At 40.8% G+C, this 21,963-nt stretch overlaps 1 protein-coding gene across 8 annotated transcripts in view; it reads left to right on the top strand.

Moving 5' to 3' along the window:
* Positions 1–21,963, top strand: part of FRY (FRY microtubule binding protein) — a 468,020-nt gene that overhangs the window by 343,363 nt on the left and 102,694 nt on the right. For all 8 annotated transcript variants that reach the window (XM_059717956.1, XM_019498273.2, XM_019498271.2 and 5 more), the window contains 5 exons: positions 9,164–9,332; positions 10,085–10,175; positions 13,486–13,568; positions 18,403–18,553; positions 19,555–19,658. In XM_059717956.1, the coding sequence (XP_059573939.1) occupies positions 9,164–9,332; positions 10,085–10,175; positions 13,486–13,568; positions 18,403–18,553; positions 19,555–19,658 (598 nt within the window). The remainder of the gene's footprint in view (positions 1–9,163; positions 9,333–10,084; positions 10,176–13,485; positions 13,569–18,402; positions 18,554–19,554; positions 19,659–21,963) is intronic.

Genomic DNA, 21,963 nt, shown 5'->3' with positions numbered 1-21,963 from the left:
AATTCTGTCCCATAAGTTTTAAAAATTTGTGTAAGACTCATTTAAGTCATATGCTAAAGTGCTTGCTGAATCACCTCATACCACTCATTTATGGTGCAATGCAGAGTGTCAGTGTAAATGCTAATTGAAATTTTAAAGGTTAGCATGTCAGCTTAATTCTTTTTTGTCCCAGCACAGCTGTCATTGGTTGCATAACTGTTCCCCATAGTGTGTGAGTCAAGCTGTAGAGTACATTGTTGTTACTGCAGTTAAAATTTAAAAAAGGCTTGTCTGAGAAAAGCAGTAAAGCTTCTATATTCTTGGCATTTCAGTTTGAGAGGAATGAAATCTAAACTTTGTACTTTTGCTGATAATTTACTATATCCTGTTTCAATGGCTTATTTGTTTGATGAGTTACTATAATGAAAAAAATCAGTATCTATTGTTATTGTTATTAAGGTTTATTTAGATAACATTGTAGAGGTACATGGTGCTTTATAACAAGTTTGGAAATGTCAGGTTTGCCCTGAGGAGTTTACAGCCTGTGCCAGACATAATAGAGCAATGAATAATAAATCATGAGAAATAAGAGAAATAAACAAAGGGAAGGGCAAGTTTATGTGAAGACAGTGAACATCTAAGAGGTGTATTTGTTACCTATGCATCTTGCTGTTTTCTTTTTCTTTTTAATTTAATACATTAACATTGTGAAGTCAGGATATACTGTATTTACCCAAATATATACTCACCCTAACTTTAAGATGACCCCCCAATAATTATATTCTATTCATGGAAAATGTATACATTTGTTATCATTTTTCATGTATAAAATCTATTTATTGGAGGCAGTGTTGGCAGCAGTGAGCAGTGACTGTTGGCAGCTGCTGCTTGCAGTGTCGGGGTGGGGGGGGTGGCAAATGGCAAGCAGCAAGTGCGGACTGCCCGCAGATGACACCAGCTGCATCGGCTGCAAGGGTGGGGCAGGTGCAAGTGGCGACCACCTGCAGAAGCCGGCAGCGGCCAATCTTGGGGGGAGCACATGCTCCCCCATGCATCACCTATGCGAACCAGGGCTCCAGCCTGGCCCAGCAGCAGTGACATGGAGTCAGCACTGCTGCTACAATGCCAGGTCAGGCCATGCTCCTTGCTCCAGGCTGCAGCAGAGACAGAACATGCCAGCACCAGAGCAAAGGTAAGGAAGAGGTGCTGCAGGGGATGGGAGAAAGGGAGAAGCAGCACAAGGAGGAAATAGAGGTTAGTGGGTTCCAAGGCTGCAGGGGAGGAGTGACACGGGGTATAGAGGTAGGGAGGAGGCAATGCAGCAGCTTTAGGTCAGCCGCAGTCAGGCCTAACCAGGACTGGGGCCACAGCAGCTGCCTGCTCCATGCGACCTCATACTCAGTTGTAAGATGAGGGTTCCCCCCCCACCAAGTGAAATGGTGGGGAACCTCAGTTTTTAATTGAATAACTACAGTACCTATAACTGCTTTCCTGCCAAGCCCAGGACCACTGCTAAGGAAACAAGCTCCAACCCTTCATATCCATTTGGCAGATGGCTTAGAATGGCCCTTAGCAATGGGAGTTATGCTCAGGGTGGCTCTAAAGATCAAGGGATGGCCAACCTGCAGCATGTATGTCACAAGTGGTATGGGCAGCCTCTGTGTGTCACACAAAGTAGATCATGGAGAGGATAGGAAATATAGCAGCAGATATAGCGAAAGCAGAGCAGCAGATTGGGCCAGAAGTACAGGGCAGGGAGCAGAAAGCAGAGCATCAGACAGAGCAGAGGAAGTGGATCAGAGTGGCACTCAGGGAGAGTACAGGGCTAATTTGTGGCAAGCCTGGCAAATGATTAGCTCCCAACTCCTCTGAACTAATTAATCTGTGGGTATGGTTACATGATGAGTGAAACTGAATTTGTAGGGCTTATTTCCTAAGTAACAGTCCTAGGCTCAGCAGTGGGGCAATATTGATGTTTGGGAGCAGGGGAGGTTGTTAGGCTAATCAGAGGAAGATTTCTAAAAAGAGGAGATGTTTGTGATTGAGGTCAGGGAAGATATTCCAGGGTATAAAGTTTGGTATGAGAAAAAAGTGCAAAGCTCATTAGAGAAGAAGAAAAAAAGGCGACAGCAGCTGAAGTCAGAGAAAGTCTTTCCATTGACATTCAGGCTAGGGACAGACATTACACATAAACCAGTTTAAGTGATCAGAAACTGGTTTAAACCTGTAACAGAACAGATGTTCAGTGCACATAAACCAGTCTGAAAATAGCTGAAACCAGTTTGAGATAAACCTGGTTGAATGTAGTGTCAGACTTAACTGATTTGGGTCAAACCAGTTTATGCAATGTCTGTCCCAGACCCCTTTCTGGTTTAACTTAAACCAGAGTCCCCCAGCATGCTCTCTGGGCTGGACAAGGCTCTCTGCTCCAGAGAGCTGGGCTGGCCCATCCCCTCTGCTCCCTAGCTATAGCTCTGACAGAGACTGCACATACAGCAGGGTCTGCCTGGCTTCCTCCTGCTCCTCCCCCTCACCACTCCCTGCTGATTCCCCCCTCCCCTCTGCCTTACACAGACACCTCTTAGCCTTAGCTAGCATAACACATACTGGCTATATCCGTGCTGTGGGAGTTGGGAGACAGGCAGACAGGACAGTGTCAGCTTAGGGCTCTTTGGAACTAATCAGCAGGTAGCTGGTAATAGCCCTTCCTTGGAAAAAGTTGTTTAAGAAGAGCTTGAACTAATAAGAGAAGATTTGTTCTGTTTGATGGGGTGATAAATGCTAACAATTCCCTATGTAACTCCCTGCTGTGTAACTCAGTACTCTGTTATCAACTCCCTGCTGGCTCCCGTGCTGGTCCAGAACGTAGGGGGTGGACCCCTCCCTAATCAGAGCATCCTGCCAGGGCCTGGCCACGCCCCACTCAGCTCAGCACTGTGGAAGGCAAGGGAAGGGAGGGCTGCTCTAGTGCCCCCCAGCTTCTAGCCTGAGCCATTGCAGGCATGTGCCTGCATTTCTGTAATGAAACGGGAATGTCTATCCACCTCCAAATTGGTTCAAAGATTGAATCAATTCAGGCTCAGGCTTTTTGAATGTCTGTCCCTAGCCTCAGAGGTTTGGAATAAGGCCCAAAGCAGCATCAAGGTGAACTGAGTTGAAAGAAAGAGACAGGAATGTGGGAGGGGCTTAGAAACAAGACTGTTCTAGTAATTGTAGCAAGGCAGAAATATACATTTTAAAACACATTGTTTGCCACCTGAGGTATTAAAATACCATATTTACTCAAATATAAGATGACCCTGAATATAAGACGTTCCCCAATAATTAGCTTCTATACATGGAAATGTTATAAATTTGTTATAATTTTTCATGTATAGAATCTAATTATTGGAGATTTGCCTTGATTTTATCCCCTTCTCACTGTTACAGCATGGAAAATCTGGGGGATCTAGTTGTCCCTCTGCCAACTGCCCCCAACTTCTTCCTCTTATAGCCCCTGTCCCCCTGCCCTCTCCCCCCACCCCTCTTTCAAACCCTGCACTCCTTGAGCACATGAATGTGAGGGGCAAACTAAAAGGCACTGACAGATGAATTGATGCATTTTATCTTTTTTTTTCAAACAATGCAAGATTTTTTTAGCACAGGTGCTCTACAAATGAACTTTTAAGCAGCACTTTTGTACCTACTTCCATAGAGTACAAACTATGCATGATATTATTCCAAATCTAAAAGGGTTATTATCTACCATATAGTTCATTGGGCCGGACCCCAGCAGTGAACAGCATTTCAAGCCATGGTGACCCCACAGCTCAGCACTGCTCAGTATGTCTGTGTACTCCAGATACCCGCCACAAAGGATCCATGTGCTAACTAGCCCCCCCACCAGTCATAAACCCTTGGAACCCAGTGTTCTTGTCATGAGTCGTGGGATCCTCCAAACATTTATATGCAGATGAGATACAGGGCAACCTGGTCTGACTACACCTCATGGAGGGCAGGGCCACAACTAATAATATGCAACAGACTGAGAGAGTAGGCCACATAAGAATTCTGGGTGATTTGTTTGGGGCCCTGTTTGTTGATGTTTGGCAGACAATTAAGGATGGTGAAGAAATAGGAATCATTGGAAATGGGAAAGAAAGGTGCAGCTTATCTGTGGCAGCGAAGAAGTCAAAATGTATGCAGTGTAGTGGCTTGCCTGACAGCAATGGGCACTACCACGGGATCCTCCAAATATTTGTATCTTATTCAGATGGGCTGCACTAACCTGTTCTTGCGTTAGGTTCCCTTCAGCATGAAAAATCATTTAACTGCCCCCTTCTAGCACTCCTTTGGTCATGCTATTTTTTTTAGGATTAATATTATTAAATATGCTCATTTATCTTCTTTACAGAGGTAAATGAAGGCCAAAAATTATTATTAGAATGACTTGTATTAATGCTATACTTTTGTACATCATAGAACCTGAAATCCAGAAAGAGGCATGTGCATGGACAAGTATGCATATACTTATATAGGTATACTTATGGAGATTTGATTAAAATATTAGTACATTTATTAAATGAAAAGTAAGGACTGTTTGTACAGAACAGTGGAAAAGACATGTAATGGCCATTTAGGAACATTTCTGAGAAAGAGGGAGCAGTTGCGAAATAAAAAAAAATTATAAGTAATATGATATCTAAGCAATATAATACAACATTTACAGTAATCTAATATGGAGATCAGACCAAACACACATGCACATACACACACAAAATTTAGGTCATGTTCAAGAGCATTTTGAAAAAGAAAAATGTATTACACAGCAAAATACCTTTGCTTTTTCAAAATAAACTATATTATTCCTCCAGCATTAAAGGTAATTTTCTTTTTGACATAACATACATTAATGCTGCTTTTTGCAGCATACAGTTAAAAGAAAGGAGGTGCCTTTGTGTTCCATCCTCAGCTTTGCCAAATTAATTTAACTTCTTTCATAATTGCATCTTGATTTGAAATACTTCATTGCACTTTAATTGACAACCTCATCTAAGCTGTAGTGCTTTGATTGTCCCATTATATCCAGATAAAAAATCATAGTCAGTCTCCATGATCTACTTTTGTGTGACACACAGATGCTGCCCATACCACCATAGTCAATAACTATGATAGGCAGTTCATGTCATAAACATATTGTCCATCCATTAGGATGGAGAACTTGTAGATCAAGGGTGGCCAACCTATGGCATGTGTGGCATAGGCAGTCTTTGTGTGTGGCACATAGCAAAGCATGGAGGGGACCTGCAACACAGGCATATAAGGCAGGGAACAGAAAGCAGAGCAGCAAATTCAGCAGGGAGTACAGGGCAGGGCAGCCAATCAAAGGGAGATGGAAATGGCACTCAGGGAATGTGGGGCGGAAGGAAGGGCACACCTGCTAGAAATGTAGGCCTCACCATTGTAGATAGCAAGCTATGTATATTAGTAACAACAAATATGTGTTTAGTACCTAACACATGTAGCAAAAGTAAAAAATGCATTTGGCTAACAATAGTGACTGCATTAAACAAAAATACTTAATGGACATATCCTGAAAAGTCAAAAATGTAAGAGAAATGTTAAAGTAGGTTTAGAGTAGGTTAAAGTATAAGTAGAGGCACTACATCCCAATATTAATTTATATTGGTCATAGCAAAAATCAAATTGCCTTGAATATCAGAAATAAAATAGTGTCGTCCTTTAGATCAGCACATCAGGTACAGGTTCTAGAAACAGAGACATCCATTGTTCATGTCAGTTCTTGTCCACATGGTGTGAAAGCAGACTTACTAACGCAATTTTTTTTTTTTTTAATGATAATCTGCAAAATCCTTGCTAACAATTTTTTTTAACTGATATACCTTTATATAATGTAAATATAACCTTTTTGCCAGGCCCCGGATAGCACTAACAAGGGCCAGGTTCAAATTTAGGGGTTTAACACCAACTTTCCAAATCTGGCTGAAGCCCCACACACTTGTCACTTACTCTTTTTCTCAGCTGATACCTTTTTTTTTTTTTAAGCACATCACCAGGGATCCCAGTTTTCCATGATAAAAAACCCAAAATTCTCCCATACAAATACATAAAAATCTGTGTTTTTCCATGGTGAGCCCCCTCCAAAATACTGATGGGCCAAGGGGTCCTGGCAAAGGCCTGCCCCTCGATGCTGATTGGCAGAGCGGGGCGAGGCTGCATGACAGGAAACCCTCTCATCCAATTAGCAGTGGAGGGAGAAGGAAGCAGCTGTCATTTTGGCTGCTTCCCTGTGTGCCAGTGGCTTCTACCTCCCTCCCCACATTGCTCCCTTATGGCCACAGAGAAAAGACCATCTCCATCCTCTCTATAACCTGCCTTCAGGTATTTGAAGACTGTTATCAAATCTCTCCTCAGACTTCTCTTCTCCATACTAAACAACCCTAGGTGATTCAACCTTTCTTCATCAATCTTGCCTCCCTGGCCCCTAATCATTTTTTTTGCCCTACACTGGAATCTTTCCAAACCGTCCACAATCTCCTTGAGGTCTGGGGCTCAATACTGGACTAGTCCAGTTGAGGTCTCACCAGTGCAGAACAGAGTGGAAGAATTACCTTGACTTGCACTTGATTTGCAAGTGCCACTCCTCTTAGTACAATCCAAAATGCTGTTGGCTTTTTCTGCAACAAGAGCACACTGTTGGCTCATATTCAGCTTATAATCCACTGTATCCCCCAGGTCCTTCTCTGCAGTACTGCAGTCTAGCCACTCATTCTTCAGTCTGACTTTCGTGCATGCAAGTATTCCATCCCAAGTGCAGGACTTCGCATTTGTCCTTGTTGAGTCTTACTTGACTGCAGCAATTATTTTACCCCCTCCTCACTCCCACATGCTGATCATCCCTATCCCAGACCACTCCTCAACCTTACCCCTGCCAGCTCTGCTCCCCCTCTCCCAGCACAAACTCCTGCTCACTGCCTTGCCCCACTCCTGGTCTCACAGCTCCATCCTGGCTGCCATCTGCCTTGCTGTCCCATCCCACCCTGTAGCTCAGACTGCCCAGAGGCCATGTTGTTCTGCCTACCTTTGAGGCAGCAGTCATTTTAGGCAGGTGATGGCTGCCGGTACACAGCAGCAACATGTGGCTGACGTGGGAGGGGGCGGGTGAAGAGGCTCTGGGGGTTTGTGTGGGACACAGACCTCTGCCAGAGAGCTCGCTGCAGGGCACTGCCACTCAGACACAAAGTGGTGCAGTTCTTTTCTATCTGTCCATCAACACTTACATCCAGCCTCATCCTTAGAGATCTTCAAACCAAACACACTGTTTCTTAGTTTTTTACTTGACAGCTTAATTTTTAAAGACTTTACAGACAAGTGATTTCAGCTTTTTTTTTTTTAATACAGATTAACTGTAAATTTACAGACATTTGGCAACCCTGCCTAAAAGATGGAAACATCCTGAAACTTCTTTTAAATTAAGAAGTGAAAGTTAAAATCTCATAATGCATTACTCTGTATTTGAGTGTTGATAAAGAGGGAGGCAGAGGAGATGGTTGGCAGCCCAGTAGAAAAATAAATCTTGAGGGGAAAAATTGCTTGTTAATGCTTGTAGCAATTTACATCTGTTATATTCAAGTTAACCTGAAATCACAATGATGCCATTCATCCCCACCCACAGTAATTAGAAGCAAGAATGCAGTATGTTTAGTGCATGAGCAAAATAATTAGCATCTAAAGATAATACCAACAAGTTATCAACAGCATTCCAGCTCAGGACACCACTGCAAGATTACATATTTGTGCTTACCTCTCTCTCTCACTGGAATCCGTGTGCCTCTGGGCTTTACCAGCTGCTTGTTTCCTTCACCCATCTGTTCTGGCTGCATGGGCCCAAGCAGTGGCATGCCCCTAATACTTCCCAGCCAGCTTTTGTGAAGTGGCAAAGATCACTGAAAGGTGTCCAGCTGGTCTCTTCTACCTCTTTCTTTTAAGTGCCATTTTCTGCTTTGGCCTCCCCTCCCTTAGCATCTGCATTGGCAAGTGCCATGCAAGGTTTCATAAAGAGTCGTCCATTTCTAATTGCACTACAAATGATTATGCCAGACCATTTACTAACTACACACCCCTTTAGTATTAACTGCAGCGGGATAAAACAAGCTCATCCTTCTTCAGTTACTTTAATGAAGTCTTTAAATAAGAGCACGTTCCCTGTGTAAAAAAAGATAGTAAAATAATTAGAAAATAATATATAAATCACTTAGGAAATGCACAATAAGTGTTGCATATATTAAAAGAAAAAAAATGTTCCATGAAAGTAAACGCGGAGGGGGTTGCCATTTTTTTCAATAGCAGCAAGTCCAGTGTAGTAAATCTTACTGACCTGATGATAACATGCATTGTATGCTTAGGAGCAGGCTTTCATGGGAGGAATAGTCAGCTAATGGTCATACTGAAAGTACAGTAGATCTTGAATCAACTGTCTCTGGAATTTCTGCTGTGGATACAGGGAAGGATGAGTTCTTGGCAAACAAACCAACAAAATCTTTTCTATTCAATTTGTTTAAACAATACTTGTTTCTGGGACAAATTTTCAAAGCTGAAGGCATGAAATGTATGCATAACAGCTGTGTTATGTTTAGGCATACTGTTACTCTGGTTACATTTCTAAATGGTTAGCCATATTCTTTGTGTGTAAAAATGCTTGCCTGTTACGCACAAATGAAACGTAAGCCTGATATTTCAATTGAAATTGGGGACCTGTGAAGTATGGGCAGCTTCAGCTCAGAGATAATTAATATACTCAGAATATAAATGCTGAATATGCATGATTGAGAAGTAATGATGAGGCATTTTAATGACACAGCCCTATATATGCTATACTAATGATGATATTGGCACAGCATTACACTAAATAAAATGACAATTTCATTTAGCATATTTTAAAAATTCTAGATGAGAACAAGTAACCAAGGAAACAAATCAGTGATTTGCTGTAAAGGGAAATCAAAGCAGAGGCTATATTAGTATTAATATGAACAGAGCTTAATTACATTGTTCTAGTATCATTTCAGTATTAATATATGCATTAAGGCTGATTAGATTGCTGAAGTGTAATGTGTATTGATTATATACATTATTCTAGTTTTATTCGTTGTGTATGGAGAATAATAAATGTCATGTTTTTCAGATCAAAAAGGTTGCAATATATCTGTGTCGGAATAACACTATTCAAACAATGGAAGAGCTGCTTTTTGAGCTGCAGCAGACAGATCCAGTGAACCCTATAGTCCAGCATTGTGATAATCCTCCTTTTTACCGTTTTACTGCCAGCAACAAGGCCTCAGCTGCTGCTTCTGGTATGGGCTAAATGTTTTTTTAACTATGACTTTCCACTACTTTCTCAATTTTTCAGATTTTTTTAGTTACTTCACGCATATTCATATCCATACATACAAGTGCACACATTTTAGGGCCTTGTTTCACATCATGGCAAAAGTTTTTGCATTTATAGAGTCTTTCATGTCTTGTAAATTTGCATTCACTTTTCCTTACCATTTGAAAAGGATACAATCAAGATTTGGTGAAGTATTTGAGTTGATTCTTCTATCACTAGTATCACAGAATGATATGCCACCAGTGACCCCATAATCACAGCAGGCAAATCTCATTGACAGGCTAGTACTTTAATTGTGTTTTAGGCCTAGTCTTGAAGGACTTATGTCACTTTCAGAAGAAGGTAGTCAAAGAGAATATGACACAATAACACACTGCATGTCAAGCTCAGCATCACCGGCATCCTACCAAGTTCTGCAGAAACAGTTGATTAATCTGCTTTTAACAAGCTCTTAGTGCAGAGCATGAGAAAATGCCACCAAATTAACTTGTCATTTGGTGCACTGCAGACCATGCAGGCAGAACCTGTTATTTGGAGATGTCATTATTAATTCATGCTAGTGAAACTGATACTGTATATGCATAATCGCTATTTTTTGCTGTGGCCTACAACAGAAACTTACAGGGTTTTTTTGTTAGTTAGTATGAAAGAAAAACAACTTATAAAAATATGTACAGTATTTAATGGGTGTGCTTGTTGCCATCCCACATACAGGAACCACCTCTAGCAGTAATACTGTTGTAGCTGGCCAAGACAGTTTTCCTGACATAGAGGAGAGCAGGATGGTGAAAGAAACTGATGAAAGGTTTGTAAAGTATTTCTGCAGAATGTGTGCATGTTTCTTCAGTATTAAGGGTCATATCCTCAGCTGGTAATATCAGCCAAGTGCCATTGTCTTCAGTGGAACTACACTGATTTGCACTTGCTGATGACCAAAACATTGTTTTTATTCCAAGATGAATAGTTTAATGCTTCAAAATTGACATTCAAGGAGGTAGATAGTAAAACCAGTTGTACCCAAGTTCTGGTTCTGGTTATCAAGAGCTGTTACTGTATATGTATGAGACCTATTCTAACTAAATTGTGCTACATAGCTCATATTCTTGTAGACTCTACCTGGAGAGAAGAAAGCAGAGCCAGGGAATTGGCTTAGTAGGGGTCATGTCCTTTTGGTCCATAGGCAGTTGGTGGAAATTTGTGTATACCTCAGTGGGCACATTTACATATTCATTAATGCACAGTGGTTACTGTGCATTTAATTTAGTACTTGTATAAGCAAATACTAAATATAATCAATAAATATAACAAATATAAAAATATATACTAAATATAATCAATTTAGTACTTCTATAATCAAATACTAAATCAAGTACTATCCAAGTTCACAGTCACAATGGCAAATGCCTTTTAGTGACACAGACTGTGCAGTAACCTAATAATACTGCTCAGTAGCATATTAGCATTGTTTGTGATACGATGCACTACTGCATTAGGCCACTGCACAATTAGCATCTCTTGTATCCCTAACCGCAGAGAAAAGAAGTGTCACTTCACTCTCTCTCTTTAACTCTTTAGTGAGGTAGCTATATGATAAAGGCCATTTTCCATATCTGAAAAATATTTGCCAAGTGCTCTTATCATGTATTTTATTTCCAGTCTCCTGCATCCTCTATTTATTGTTTTACTTATAGCAAAATTGTGAATGGGTAAAGACACAAGTTTATTTTATCCCATAATACAGAAAAAGTTAATTTTCTTTTCTCTTAGTAAAACCTTTTTTCTTCATAAGGGAAACGTACCCATTCGTGTTATGTTAGTCTGTGGTTTTTGTTGTCCATTAGTATTACTTCAGAGTCAAGGATCTGAGCCATCTTTCACAAGTTTGGGGTTCAAATGAGCAAAGGCAATCTACTCCAATAACTCCTCTAGTTTCCCCTTTTATATTTGTCTTTTTTCAGATCAGTCTAGTAATTTCTCCATGCCACGGGCTAGATTGGGCTTTTAGATGATCAGGTATTGAGTACAGTCTGTAAATTTGCTAGAAAAGAGAGCGTAACCAGACTGATAAATCAGCATAGGCAGCAGAAAGATTTGTGTGAGCACAAGGAAAATAAGCCACTTTGCCTCCAGGTAGCCTTTTCTTTATTTCTTCAAAAAAGTTTATAGCTATAATATGTTAAATTGAGTTTTTAAACTTGAGGGGCAGACAGCTAGAACAATATTTGTCATTATCTGCACCAGTTCAAAACTTACCTGTACCTTCAAGGGTCTTGGCATGCAAACCTACAGGAGACTGAAAGAGTGAAAGCAAAGGGAAGACTGCCATGGTATATATTCTTGATCCCCAGTGGAGGACTCTTAAGAAGAAATGAAGAATAATTTGTCAATTTATCACAGTTTTTATTGATATTTATGGATTTAAAGAAAGCAATAGCCCTGAGTTGTTTCAGTATTGTACTTCAGAAACAACGTGTCAATCTTAGAAATTTCTCTTAGTATTGACTTTGTGGGTCAAGATATAATAAAAAAAATTCTACAGTTAGTAATAGAAGGTTTCTTAACTGCTCTTACAAGAATAGGGCCATTGTGAAATAACATATAATCAAACCAGATGATACAGTTCATGTTGGAGAAGCAATAGCACATAAAAGAAATGTGCTTTTGAGATGTGTAAAATACCACTGACTGGTCTAGAAAAAATGTTTATGCCAGTGCAACATCATCATGCTGCATCATAGCTTTCCCAGGTGATGTTGCTTTACTTTATGTGGTAATGTGATGCAGGGGGAAGAAGGGAGGGGTTATATCATGACTGATACTGTAGTGTGGCACCAATGAATTGTGTTATTAATGTGTCATGTTATGACAGCTATATGTTTGTAATGTCATCATGTATCTTACATGGTGGTTTATCACTTTTATTTTATTTTCAAAGTCTGTCCACTCATATTCTGTCATCGTCCATGCTTCCTATTAAAGTTATGGCATTCTGCTGAGAATAGAATTGGTTATTGTGTATTTCTTCATAGGTGTTTTCCCCTCAACATTTCTTGCAATACACTTTGCTAATTTTTTAACGAAAGCCAGATAAATATGCCAGTAACCTTCAATTTGTATGTATGCAGAAAAATGCAATAAAAGAACATTATTTCAGGCATTTGAAAATCAGTAAGTGCTAGATTTAAAGGAGACAGCAAACTTAATTTTGCCTTCTTATGCATGTATCTTGTGCCCTGAATGATGTAGGTGTCCTCTAGGTGAAAAGTGTAAGATTGTTTTACAAGACACTATCATAATATTTGCACTTAAAGGGCAAAATTAAAATTGAAACATTACATCTGATGTTTCCTAACTTTGGAGGGCTTGATTTTATTAATGTTCTTGTAATGCAGTTTCCTTTATGCAGTTTCCTAACTTCACTGTGATAGTCTCTATCTCATTTTTCCACCATCGGCAGGGCAGGCCTTGAACCTGCAGCAAAAATTTCTGCCACTTAGTTTTGGAGCTAATTTGGAGAAAGCAATGGATGATGGGCTGCTACAAAAGGATCAATCACTAAAGCCATATGATAAGTCTGAGGAGTGATTGTAAAGGGTTTTGTCTGCCACCAGCTATCTACCAGACCCTTCAATATACCTGCTTTGGCAACTTCCAGAATTTTATAACATATTTGCAACTGCTTCTTTAATAACACTGTGGCCATAGCCTGAAAATGTTCATAATCGGTTACTGTTTTGGCAGGCTACCAAACTTTCACCAAGGAACACAGGTGACAGTGAGGAAATGGCAGTTGTTAACAGCAGCTTATACCTGAAAAAAGCCTGAATAATTTAATGGTACAAACAAAAGGTACTTTTGTATCCTGAGGGTTTCCCCCTTGTTGAATTCCAGAAGCTTGTTGCAAACAAGGGAGATGTTAGAGCTTCTCACAGACAGGTTCCAAAATAGGACGTGTCAGGCAGTATAAATAGAAAAGATGCTGTCAGCTCACGCATTAAGAAATCATAGCTGGAAATAATGAAAATAGAGATATTTCCTTCTTGAAGCAATTGTTTATCTAACTGTTAAATTAATCTAAAGAAAGCTTTTAATGAGGATTTTTCTTGCATTTCAAGGTTCAGTAATGTAATCAGAGTACATACTCGGCTAGAGTCAAGGTACAGTAACAGCTCTGGAGGATCATATGATGATGACAAAAGTAAGTCGTGATATTCAGCTTGGTGCAATTTCTTTGGATGTTTGTGGGAAAGGAAACGTTTTATTTGTTGGTAGTAAATAAAACCTGGAAAAGTCTTGTGTATAGTCTAGGCACAGCTTAGGAAGTTCAGTGCTGATAGCCTCCCCATGTTATTTTTAAACTGATTTTAGGCTTAACTCATTCTTTTGCTATCTCAGGGCTCAAAAGAACCTCTGCACAGGCAGAGATTTCCTGGAGTGAAAAAGGAGGCCTTTCCAAGCAGCAGTGCTTGGAGGTGCTTTCACGTCACAAGGTATAATGCTCCCAGGGGCTCTATGTCAGCACACAGAACATTAGCATTTGACACATCAGGGTAACAGATGAAACCAGCACTTCCCTCCCCACCCTAACAAAGTCTTGTAAGTATGTAGGTGTGGCCAAGTATACCTATGGGACCCCTAAGACATATTGCATCAGCAAAACTTATCCCTGCCACTTGTAACTAAGTTATGACTGTCTCCCATGGCAGGGCATTCAGGAGAGGAGTAGAAATTGGCCTCTGATATTTCATATCAAGAGTATTGGCAGAAACTTGACATATCAGTTATTTATTCAATTTGACTATTAATTTTGGAAGTGGGGTAGCATGAATTTATTTCTGTAAATGATGGTGAAGAAGCTAATAAACAGATTTCATTTAAACCCTAAACTGTATGTTAGAAAGGACAAAAATTCCTCAGCATATGGTAATTGATACAGCAGTGTTAATGAGGATTGAATGAACTACATTAGAATATTTTCAAATGCATCTACAGCTGGGTAGTTTTAACTAAGGTTTTGGACAAGCTGGGTTCAAGGGAATAGCAGAGTGCTGGCTGAATGGAGTTTTGGAATTTTAAGTAAGGAAACTGCCTCCTTTTGTTGATTCCTGCTTAGGGAAGCAAGAGTTTTTGTGTACTCTTTGTAAACAAACAGGATTGCATTAAAAAAATCCTGGGCACTATCATCAATTTCTCCAGTTAATGAAAACAGTCTGGAAAAACCTGAATATTACTATTTGGATCAAATTGGGGTAACAGTAGCAAACTAAATATTTCTGCAACAGTAGCTACAAAAAGAGAAGAACTGGAAGACTTTAAGAAATAATGGACGTACACCACTGCTGCCTGATCTCCAGATTAGTTACGATTACAGCAGCTGTCTAGAGAAGGGGTCACTTCCAGAGGTGTAAATAATAAGGTTTGGGTCCTGAGCCAGTGACTCTCTTCTGTGTCCTGCCCCACTCAAACCACAAACTACCACCCCAGTCCTCTCTGTTCTGTACCAAATACTGCTCTCTCACTGTAGCTGCCCCTCAACCATGCTGTGATTTGCTGCCTAGGGCCAATTTGATGGCAGCAGGAGCCACAGCTGCAGAAGGGTTGTGTGCAAGAGATTAAGGACAGCTGGGATAGTAACACGCTACTGATTGCAATTTTCAACCTGGTCACTGTTCACGTTGTTGCCTCTGATTTCCTATATCTGCCAAGGTTCCAATGCACATGCATCCATTGACACAATGCAATCACTTCATGGCTCAGATCTAGCCTACAGCCCCTGGTCTAGAGTCTTACATCCTTTTTATATCGATCCAACATGCAGTTAAGTTTACCCATGTATTTGGTGCTTTTCATCTTCAGAGTTCGGAAAGGACTTACTTCCTGAATATCAGCAGTGTAATTTGCTCTGTACAGAGAGAAAAAAACAGCCCATACCTGAAAGAGCATAATTCTATATTTCCATTAGTTTGACAATCATCACAAAATGTGAGGTAAATAGGTGTTGCTAATTCCTCTCTTGCAGATAGCCAAGCCTGAAAAACAGTCTTGTTGAAACTGCCTAAGGCTAAACGGGATTCTGTGGCAAAGTCATAATTAGAATGCAGGGTCTTTGCCCTCAGTTCTATTCGTAGTCCCTTCACCATACTACCTATCTGCCTTACCTTTCTTTCCAACCCTCTTCTTGACTTATTATCAGAGCACAGCACCTTAATTCAGAGTCTTCATTCTCTTTTCCCTCCAACTTCCATTTTGTATAACACGCCAATTTAACTGCATACCCAGTTATGCAGTTACCACAACTGGTACCAAAAACATCAGGCTGCTTTCTCCAGTTGGATGAATCATAGTGGCATTTGCAACAAGCTTACGTGCTAAAGTAACTTTCTGTTTTTTCAGGAAAACTGGGGGGTGGGAAGAAACTCACACCAAATCAAGAGCTAAATTAAGAAAGGTGATACTTTCCTTTGGTCCATCTCCTCAAGCCGTGTATCTGTTTATCCCTGATTTTACCTGCAAAGTGCTAACCTGCACAACTATAAAAAGAATGGTGCAGTGGTTACTTCTAGGTTTTCTGACAAATATCAAGATATAAGATAAAATATATAACACTTAAGATGAGGTGCCTTATATGGGCATGTTTAGAGTTCTCAGCATTTATTCACAGCTGGAAGAAGGATAATTCTTCTTTCAGCTCCTCAGAATGCAGAACAAGCATGCTTCTACCTTTTGCATGTTCGGGAAGCTGCACAAACTGACTAGTTGCAGAAAGCGAAACTATGCCATGGCTTCTCTCCACTGTCTCCTACCTGCTTGATATAGATTGCATTCCCAAGAGTCCAGATCAGTCTGTCACTGCCCCTCTGCACAAGGACTGTTTTTTTCCCCAGGTCTTTATGGAAGACATCTTATTTGAAAGGATAAAAAGCTTCTTATCTCCCTCACTCACACAGAACCTCACCAAAGGGACAGGGACATTGTGTGCCTTAATGAGGCAGTTATTGTACTGTGTATTAAATAGATTAGTAGTAAATAACAGCTATATTGTGTTTTTTACGTGCAAAACTTGGAAACTATCTGGTAAATCATTGTCCTAAGTTCTGTAAGGCAAATAGATCCTATTTAACTCTATTTATAGAAAATTTAATTATACAGATTAAAATGTCTAGATTTATCTATAGAAGGAGTAAAATATCATCTACTAGAATACAAGAAGAATTGGCATACATTTAAGCCAGAGAGAAAAAATTAAAATAAATGGAAAAAATTCACTCCCTAATGGACTGCATTTGGTAATAGTAAAAAAGACATGAAAAGAAAAATCAGACTTGCCACTCCTGCACTCTGGAAGACATGGAAGACATTTTGATAAGAATTAAAGGTAGTATAAATGAGACAAGTGGCATGCCAATGGGAATGTTGGAGCTTGAAGAAAGCCAACCAACATAAAATCTTGGCTACATAAATTAACTGGCTGAGAGACAACACTGAGAATTTAAACAATGCAGAAAAGAAGAAATTAAAGGTTAAGGAAATGGGCAGGATAAGAAATCAGTTTTAGAATATTTAAGAGGGACAACTCCAGTTATTTGGATATGTGTCAGAAAGGGATTTGCAAAGTACTCAACATGATGCTACATATCTACGTACAATGAACAAAAAATAGAGAAAAACTTGAGAATGCATTGCATGGACTCTGAAGAATGACATAGAAGAAAACATTATAAAGATGAATGAGGCCATGAATCAGGGGCAAGACATAAAGTGGTGGTGAGATTTCATTCTGCAGCATTGCTGATGAGCTGATGGACAGGAATAAAAGAAAAATCTATTGTTTATTACATCCAACAGCTGTCTCATTAAACCTAAACTAAATGCATATTTGAGAAGCTTAATAAATATTTCATCCCTGTTGAAAGAAATTTACCACACTGAAGATGTTTTCACATTCCTTGTTTTCTCTTGTTAAATCAGCAGATTTAATTTTTAGCTTTTTTATAGCATCATTCAGTGAGACATTACAAGAACATGACACTGCTATATGGCTCCCTGCAACAGATGCCAGGCTATGGCTATGTTGACTGAACTTTAATTTTTCAAGAGTGAGTCCATTCATTGCCAGTGATCTGCTCAGTGATGTAGATCCTAAGTTACTAAAAAACAAACCAAAAAAAAACGAATTTAGCTGCAGCCCATACAATTCAGCACTGCCCATAGGCATTGAGTACGTGGGGGCCCAAGGGCCCTGACCCCACCTCAGGAAGAGGGTGGGGTGACCACACATCCCTTATTAGGCAGGACAGTCCCAAAATGGGAACATCAAGACCCAGTCCTGGGCTGCATGATTCAGGAACAGCATTTGTCCTGGATTCCCAGTATTGTGCAGGGATCCATGTATCTGTTTACTGCAGGAAATAATGGATTACCCCATGCATGCATGTGCCTCCCAGACTTGTGTGCAGGGCAAGGATGGATGTGGGCTGCCCACTGTGGTCTTAGGGCTTCCCACCCTGCTGCTCTCCCTCTGGGAGCCCCACACCACCATAGTAAGGTGCCTTCTGCCTGCCCAGCAGTAGCAGGGGCGGCAGCACAGAGTTGTGCCCCCCATTACCGCTGGATGAGAGAGAGTGCCTCACTTTGGCGGCATAGCCAGCACAGGGCTCCCAGGGGGAGGGCAGCAGGGCAGGAGCTCTGAGCCCGCAGCAGGCAGCCTGCATCTGCCCCGACCCCCCTACAGGCTCCGCTCAGCTCTGCTCCAGCCATGCCACTGCGGGGGGGAGGCATCATCTTAGGCACCACACCCCCCACTGGCAAAACTAAAAGTCAGCACCTATGGCGCTGCTTGCTTGAACTATGTTACATTGGTGAAGGAGAGATTAAGCATGCAGCATTTATTATTGCAAACCTAATGTCATCCAGCTAAATGATTTTGAATGATTGAACCACTGCATTTAGCATGAACTATTTTTCAACACTGAATAATAAAGCTGTTGGTTTTTATGACATGCTAAAGCATATTTTATTACTTTACCATGCAGATGATCCTGTTTCTCCATACACAAGCTGGCTGTTGAATATTGTTGAAACCAAACAGCCACAACCCCTGCCAATGCCTTACAATGGGGGATGCTGGGCACCACTAGTTGACTACCTCCCAGAAACCATCACGCCACGGGGACCCCTACATAGGTGAGCATTACAGAGAAAAGATTAATCTTCCACCATACATTTTTACTGTTCCAAATATTTCCATTTGAAATCAGAAAGATTTTCACTTAGACTTTATAGTTCTAATGCCTTATTAAAACTGTAGCTTGTTCCTGGTGGGTGAGATCAGAAGTACTGATAGAAAGTACTGAAGCAACAAAACCTGACTAGAAACTAGAACATTGTCTTTCCCAATCCTTAAAAAATTGCTATTCAGAAAACATTTTTCTCCTGATTTTTCCTTTTTTTGTTCTTACTATGCTGTACATGTGCTGGAACTCCTCTTTACATAATCTATATTGACATGAATACCATTAATTTCAATAATTGTATTTTACAGTAAAGTATTATAATTTCAGGTACTGTGACTTCATTTTGACATTTATCATATTCAAAAGAAAGTTTAAATTTTACAAAATATAAAGATTATTTGATTCTTCCAATAAAGCATTATGTGTACTCATTTTTTTTTTGGTTAAATGCACCTTGCACCGTAAGAGCTTATGACAGAGATTGGTCCAGGGCACTGTTGTGTGTGCCCTTATCATTATCATTATTATCCTTATTAACATTATTTTTAATATTGCTGATTTTTAATAAATGATCGCAATGTAAAATGTAAAACAATAATCAGTTCCAGCTGTGAATAAGAGGGCAATTACACAAGGGCTATGACCTGAGTACATCCTGAATATGCACTGAGCCAAGCCTGCTGTATTTTATCTAGCTGTTTTTTGGTGTGCTGAGCAGCAGTCATGAGCTCTACCAAACTGAGATAGATGTAGATCTGGAATAAATTGGAAACTAATTTCACTTGGGATCCATGTCAAGAGCTAAATTTCATTTCCCAGCACTGTATGTCTAGTGCATTAACCCATGTCCCACCTTGTCATGTCTTATCAGTTCTTATAGGATTTCATAGTCTATTTCTCTTTTCTATCTCCTAGAAGTTTTTAAATTCCTGTTGTGATTTTTCTTACTAGGTGCAATATTGCTGTCATCTTTATGACTGAAATGGTAGTGGATCACAGTGTAAGAGAAGATTGGGCCCTCCACCTTCCCTTATTACTTCATGCTCTCTTTTTAGGTAAGACCAGTGGAACAAGAATTGAAGTATGAGTGCATTCCAGTGCCAGTAGTCTCACTGAGACAGTGGAGTTAGCAATATTTAAAATTTTCTTTTTATACCTTCCACTATAACCTTGTTTATAAGCTCTCTCTTTTCTCACTAGTGTTTTGTAACATCTGTTCTTGAAAATGAACTTGATCATCTGGATAGTCATTATTGCAGCATTTTTTATACAGGCACTCGCTGCTTCAAGTCTTTTGTTGCCTTCTTTTGCCTTAATTTTAATAAGACATTTCAAGCTCTCATAAACAAGTGTTTACCATACTAGAGTAACTAAGAACTGTATAAATATTATATAAGTGCTAAAGATTTTCTGTAGTACATTATGAAAATAGTCAAACACATATGCAATGAATTAATAATAATTGGCACTCTCAGTTGAGTTCTTAATGGGAAGAAGGCCACAGTCCAAAATCTACCACCATAATTGCAACTAATTTGCATTCTTATCAGTAGTCTCAGAACAGACACTCAGGATTCAATGAGCAGTTAGACCAGTGATTCTTAACCAGGGTGCTGTAGCACTCTAGAATACCTTAAGATCCCTGGCAGAGTGCAGGACTGTTTCATAGTTTTAGAGTAGCTAGGGTCAGGAGGGACCTGAACAGATCATCTAGCCTGACCCCCTGCCACAGGCAGGAATGAATGCTGGGTTCACAAGACCCCAGACAGGCGATCGTCCAACCTCCTCTTGAATTTGCCCAAGGTAGGGGCGAGGACCACTTCCCTGGGAAGTTGGTTCCAGATTTTGGCCACCCTAACTGTAAAATATTGCCTTCTGATCTCTAACCTAAACCTATTCTCCATCAGTTCATGACCATTGTTCCTTGTCACCCCAGGTGGTACTGGGGAGAAAAGAGCTCTGCCTATTTGCTGTTGATCCCCCTGATGAGCTTGTAGGCAGCCTCCAGGTCCCCCCTCAGCCTCCTCTTGCTGAGGCTGAACAGGTTCAGGTCCTTCAGTCTCTCCTCGTAGGACCTGTCCTGCTGCCCTCTCACCAAGTGGGTGGTCTTCCTCTGAACCCTCTCCAGGCTGGCCACATCCCTTTTGAAGTGCAGCGCCCAGTACTGGACATAGTACTCCAACTGTGGCCTGACCAAAGTCGCATAGAGGGGGAGTATCTCCTCTCTGGACCGGCTTGAGATGCACCTTTGGATGCATGACAGGTTATAGCTGGCCTTGCTGGCTGCGGTCTGGCATTGGCGGCTCATGTTCATCTTGGAGTCAATAATGACTCTGAGATTCCTTTCCACCTCTGTGCTTTCAAGAAGGGAACTCCCCAGCCTGTATGTATGCTGTGGATTCCTTCTCCCAGGGTGCAGCACCCTGCATTGGTCTACGTTGAACCCCATCCTATTCTCGTCTGCCCACTTCTGTAGTCTGTCTAAATCTAGTTGCAGCCTCTCTCTCCCTTCAAGTGTGTCCACCTCGCCCCACATCTTAGTGTCATCCGCAAACTTGGACAGCGTGCTTTCCACCCCCTCGTCCAAGTCGCTGATGAAGATGTTAAACAGTGTGGGCCCAAGGACCAAGGCCTGGGGTATCCCACTGCTCACATCTTGCCAGGTTGAGTACAACCCGTCCACCACTACTCTCTGGGTGCGCCCCATCAGCCAATTTTTTACCCATCCAACTGTGCAGGCATCAATGCCACAGTCGCTTAATTTATTGATGAGGATGGGGTGAAAGACTGTTGCAGAGCTCCAGGACAGTCCTGCAGTGCAGACGGCCATGGGCCTTGAGCTCTCAGTGCTTGAAAGATTCTGTTGATAAAGCTGAGATCCTTGATTCTACTTAGGATTTGGCTCCTGCCTCCAGAGCAGGGACCTTGTAAGCATACAAAACCCCTGTTGAGGCTTCCAGACTTCCAGATTTCCTGTCCTTTTTTGCTGTGTACATTTATAGTACCTTTCATAAAAGATTATATAAAATACCTATCTCCTGAATTCTTCACAGGTAGCTCTAAAAGAGCATATAAAACCAAACTTAACCAATCTTAAAACGTTCTAGGCAACAGCAAAATTTGGCTTAAAAATAAAAATGGATTTACCCTTTCAAAATTAACTGCGAATCAAGACATCAGATATCATGATGTCTTGGGCAAGGGGGTAGAAAGCACCCTGTTCAAATTTACAGATGACACTAAGATGTGGGGTGAAGTGGGTACGCTAGTAGGAAGGAACAGGCTGCAAGTGGATCTAGACAGGTTACAGGGGTGGGCCGTTGAGAACAGGATGGGGTTCAACGCTGACAAGCGCAGGGT

The sequence above is a fragment of the Alligator mississippiensis genome, chromosome 1, assembly GCF_030867095.1.
Source record: "Alligator mississippiensis isolate rAllMis1 chromosome 1, rAllMis1, whole genome shotgun sequence".
Lineage (NCBI taxonomy): Eukaryota > Metazoa > Chordata > Crocodylia > Alligatoridae > Alligator > Alligator mississippiensis.
This window is presented reverse-complemented; position numbering and strand designations above follow the sequence as displayed.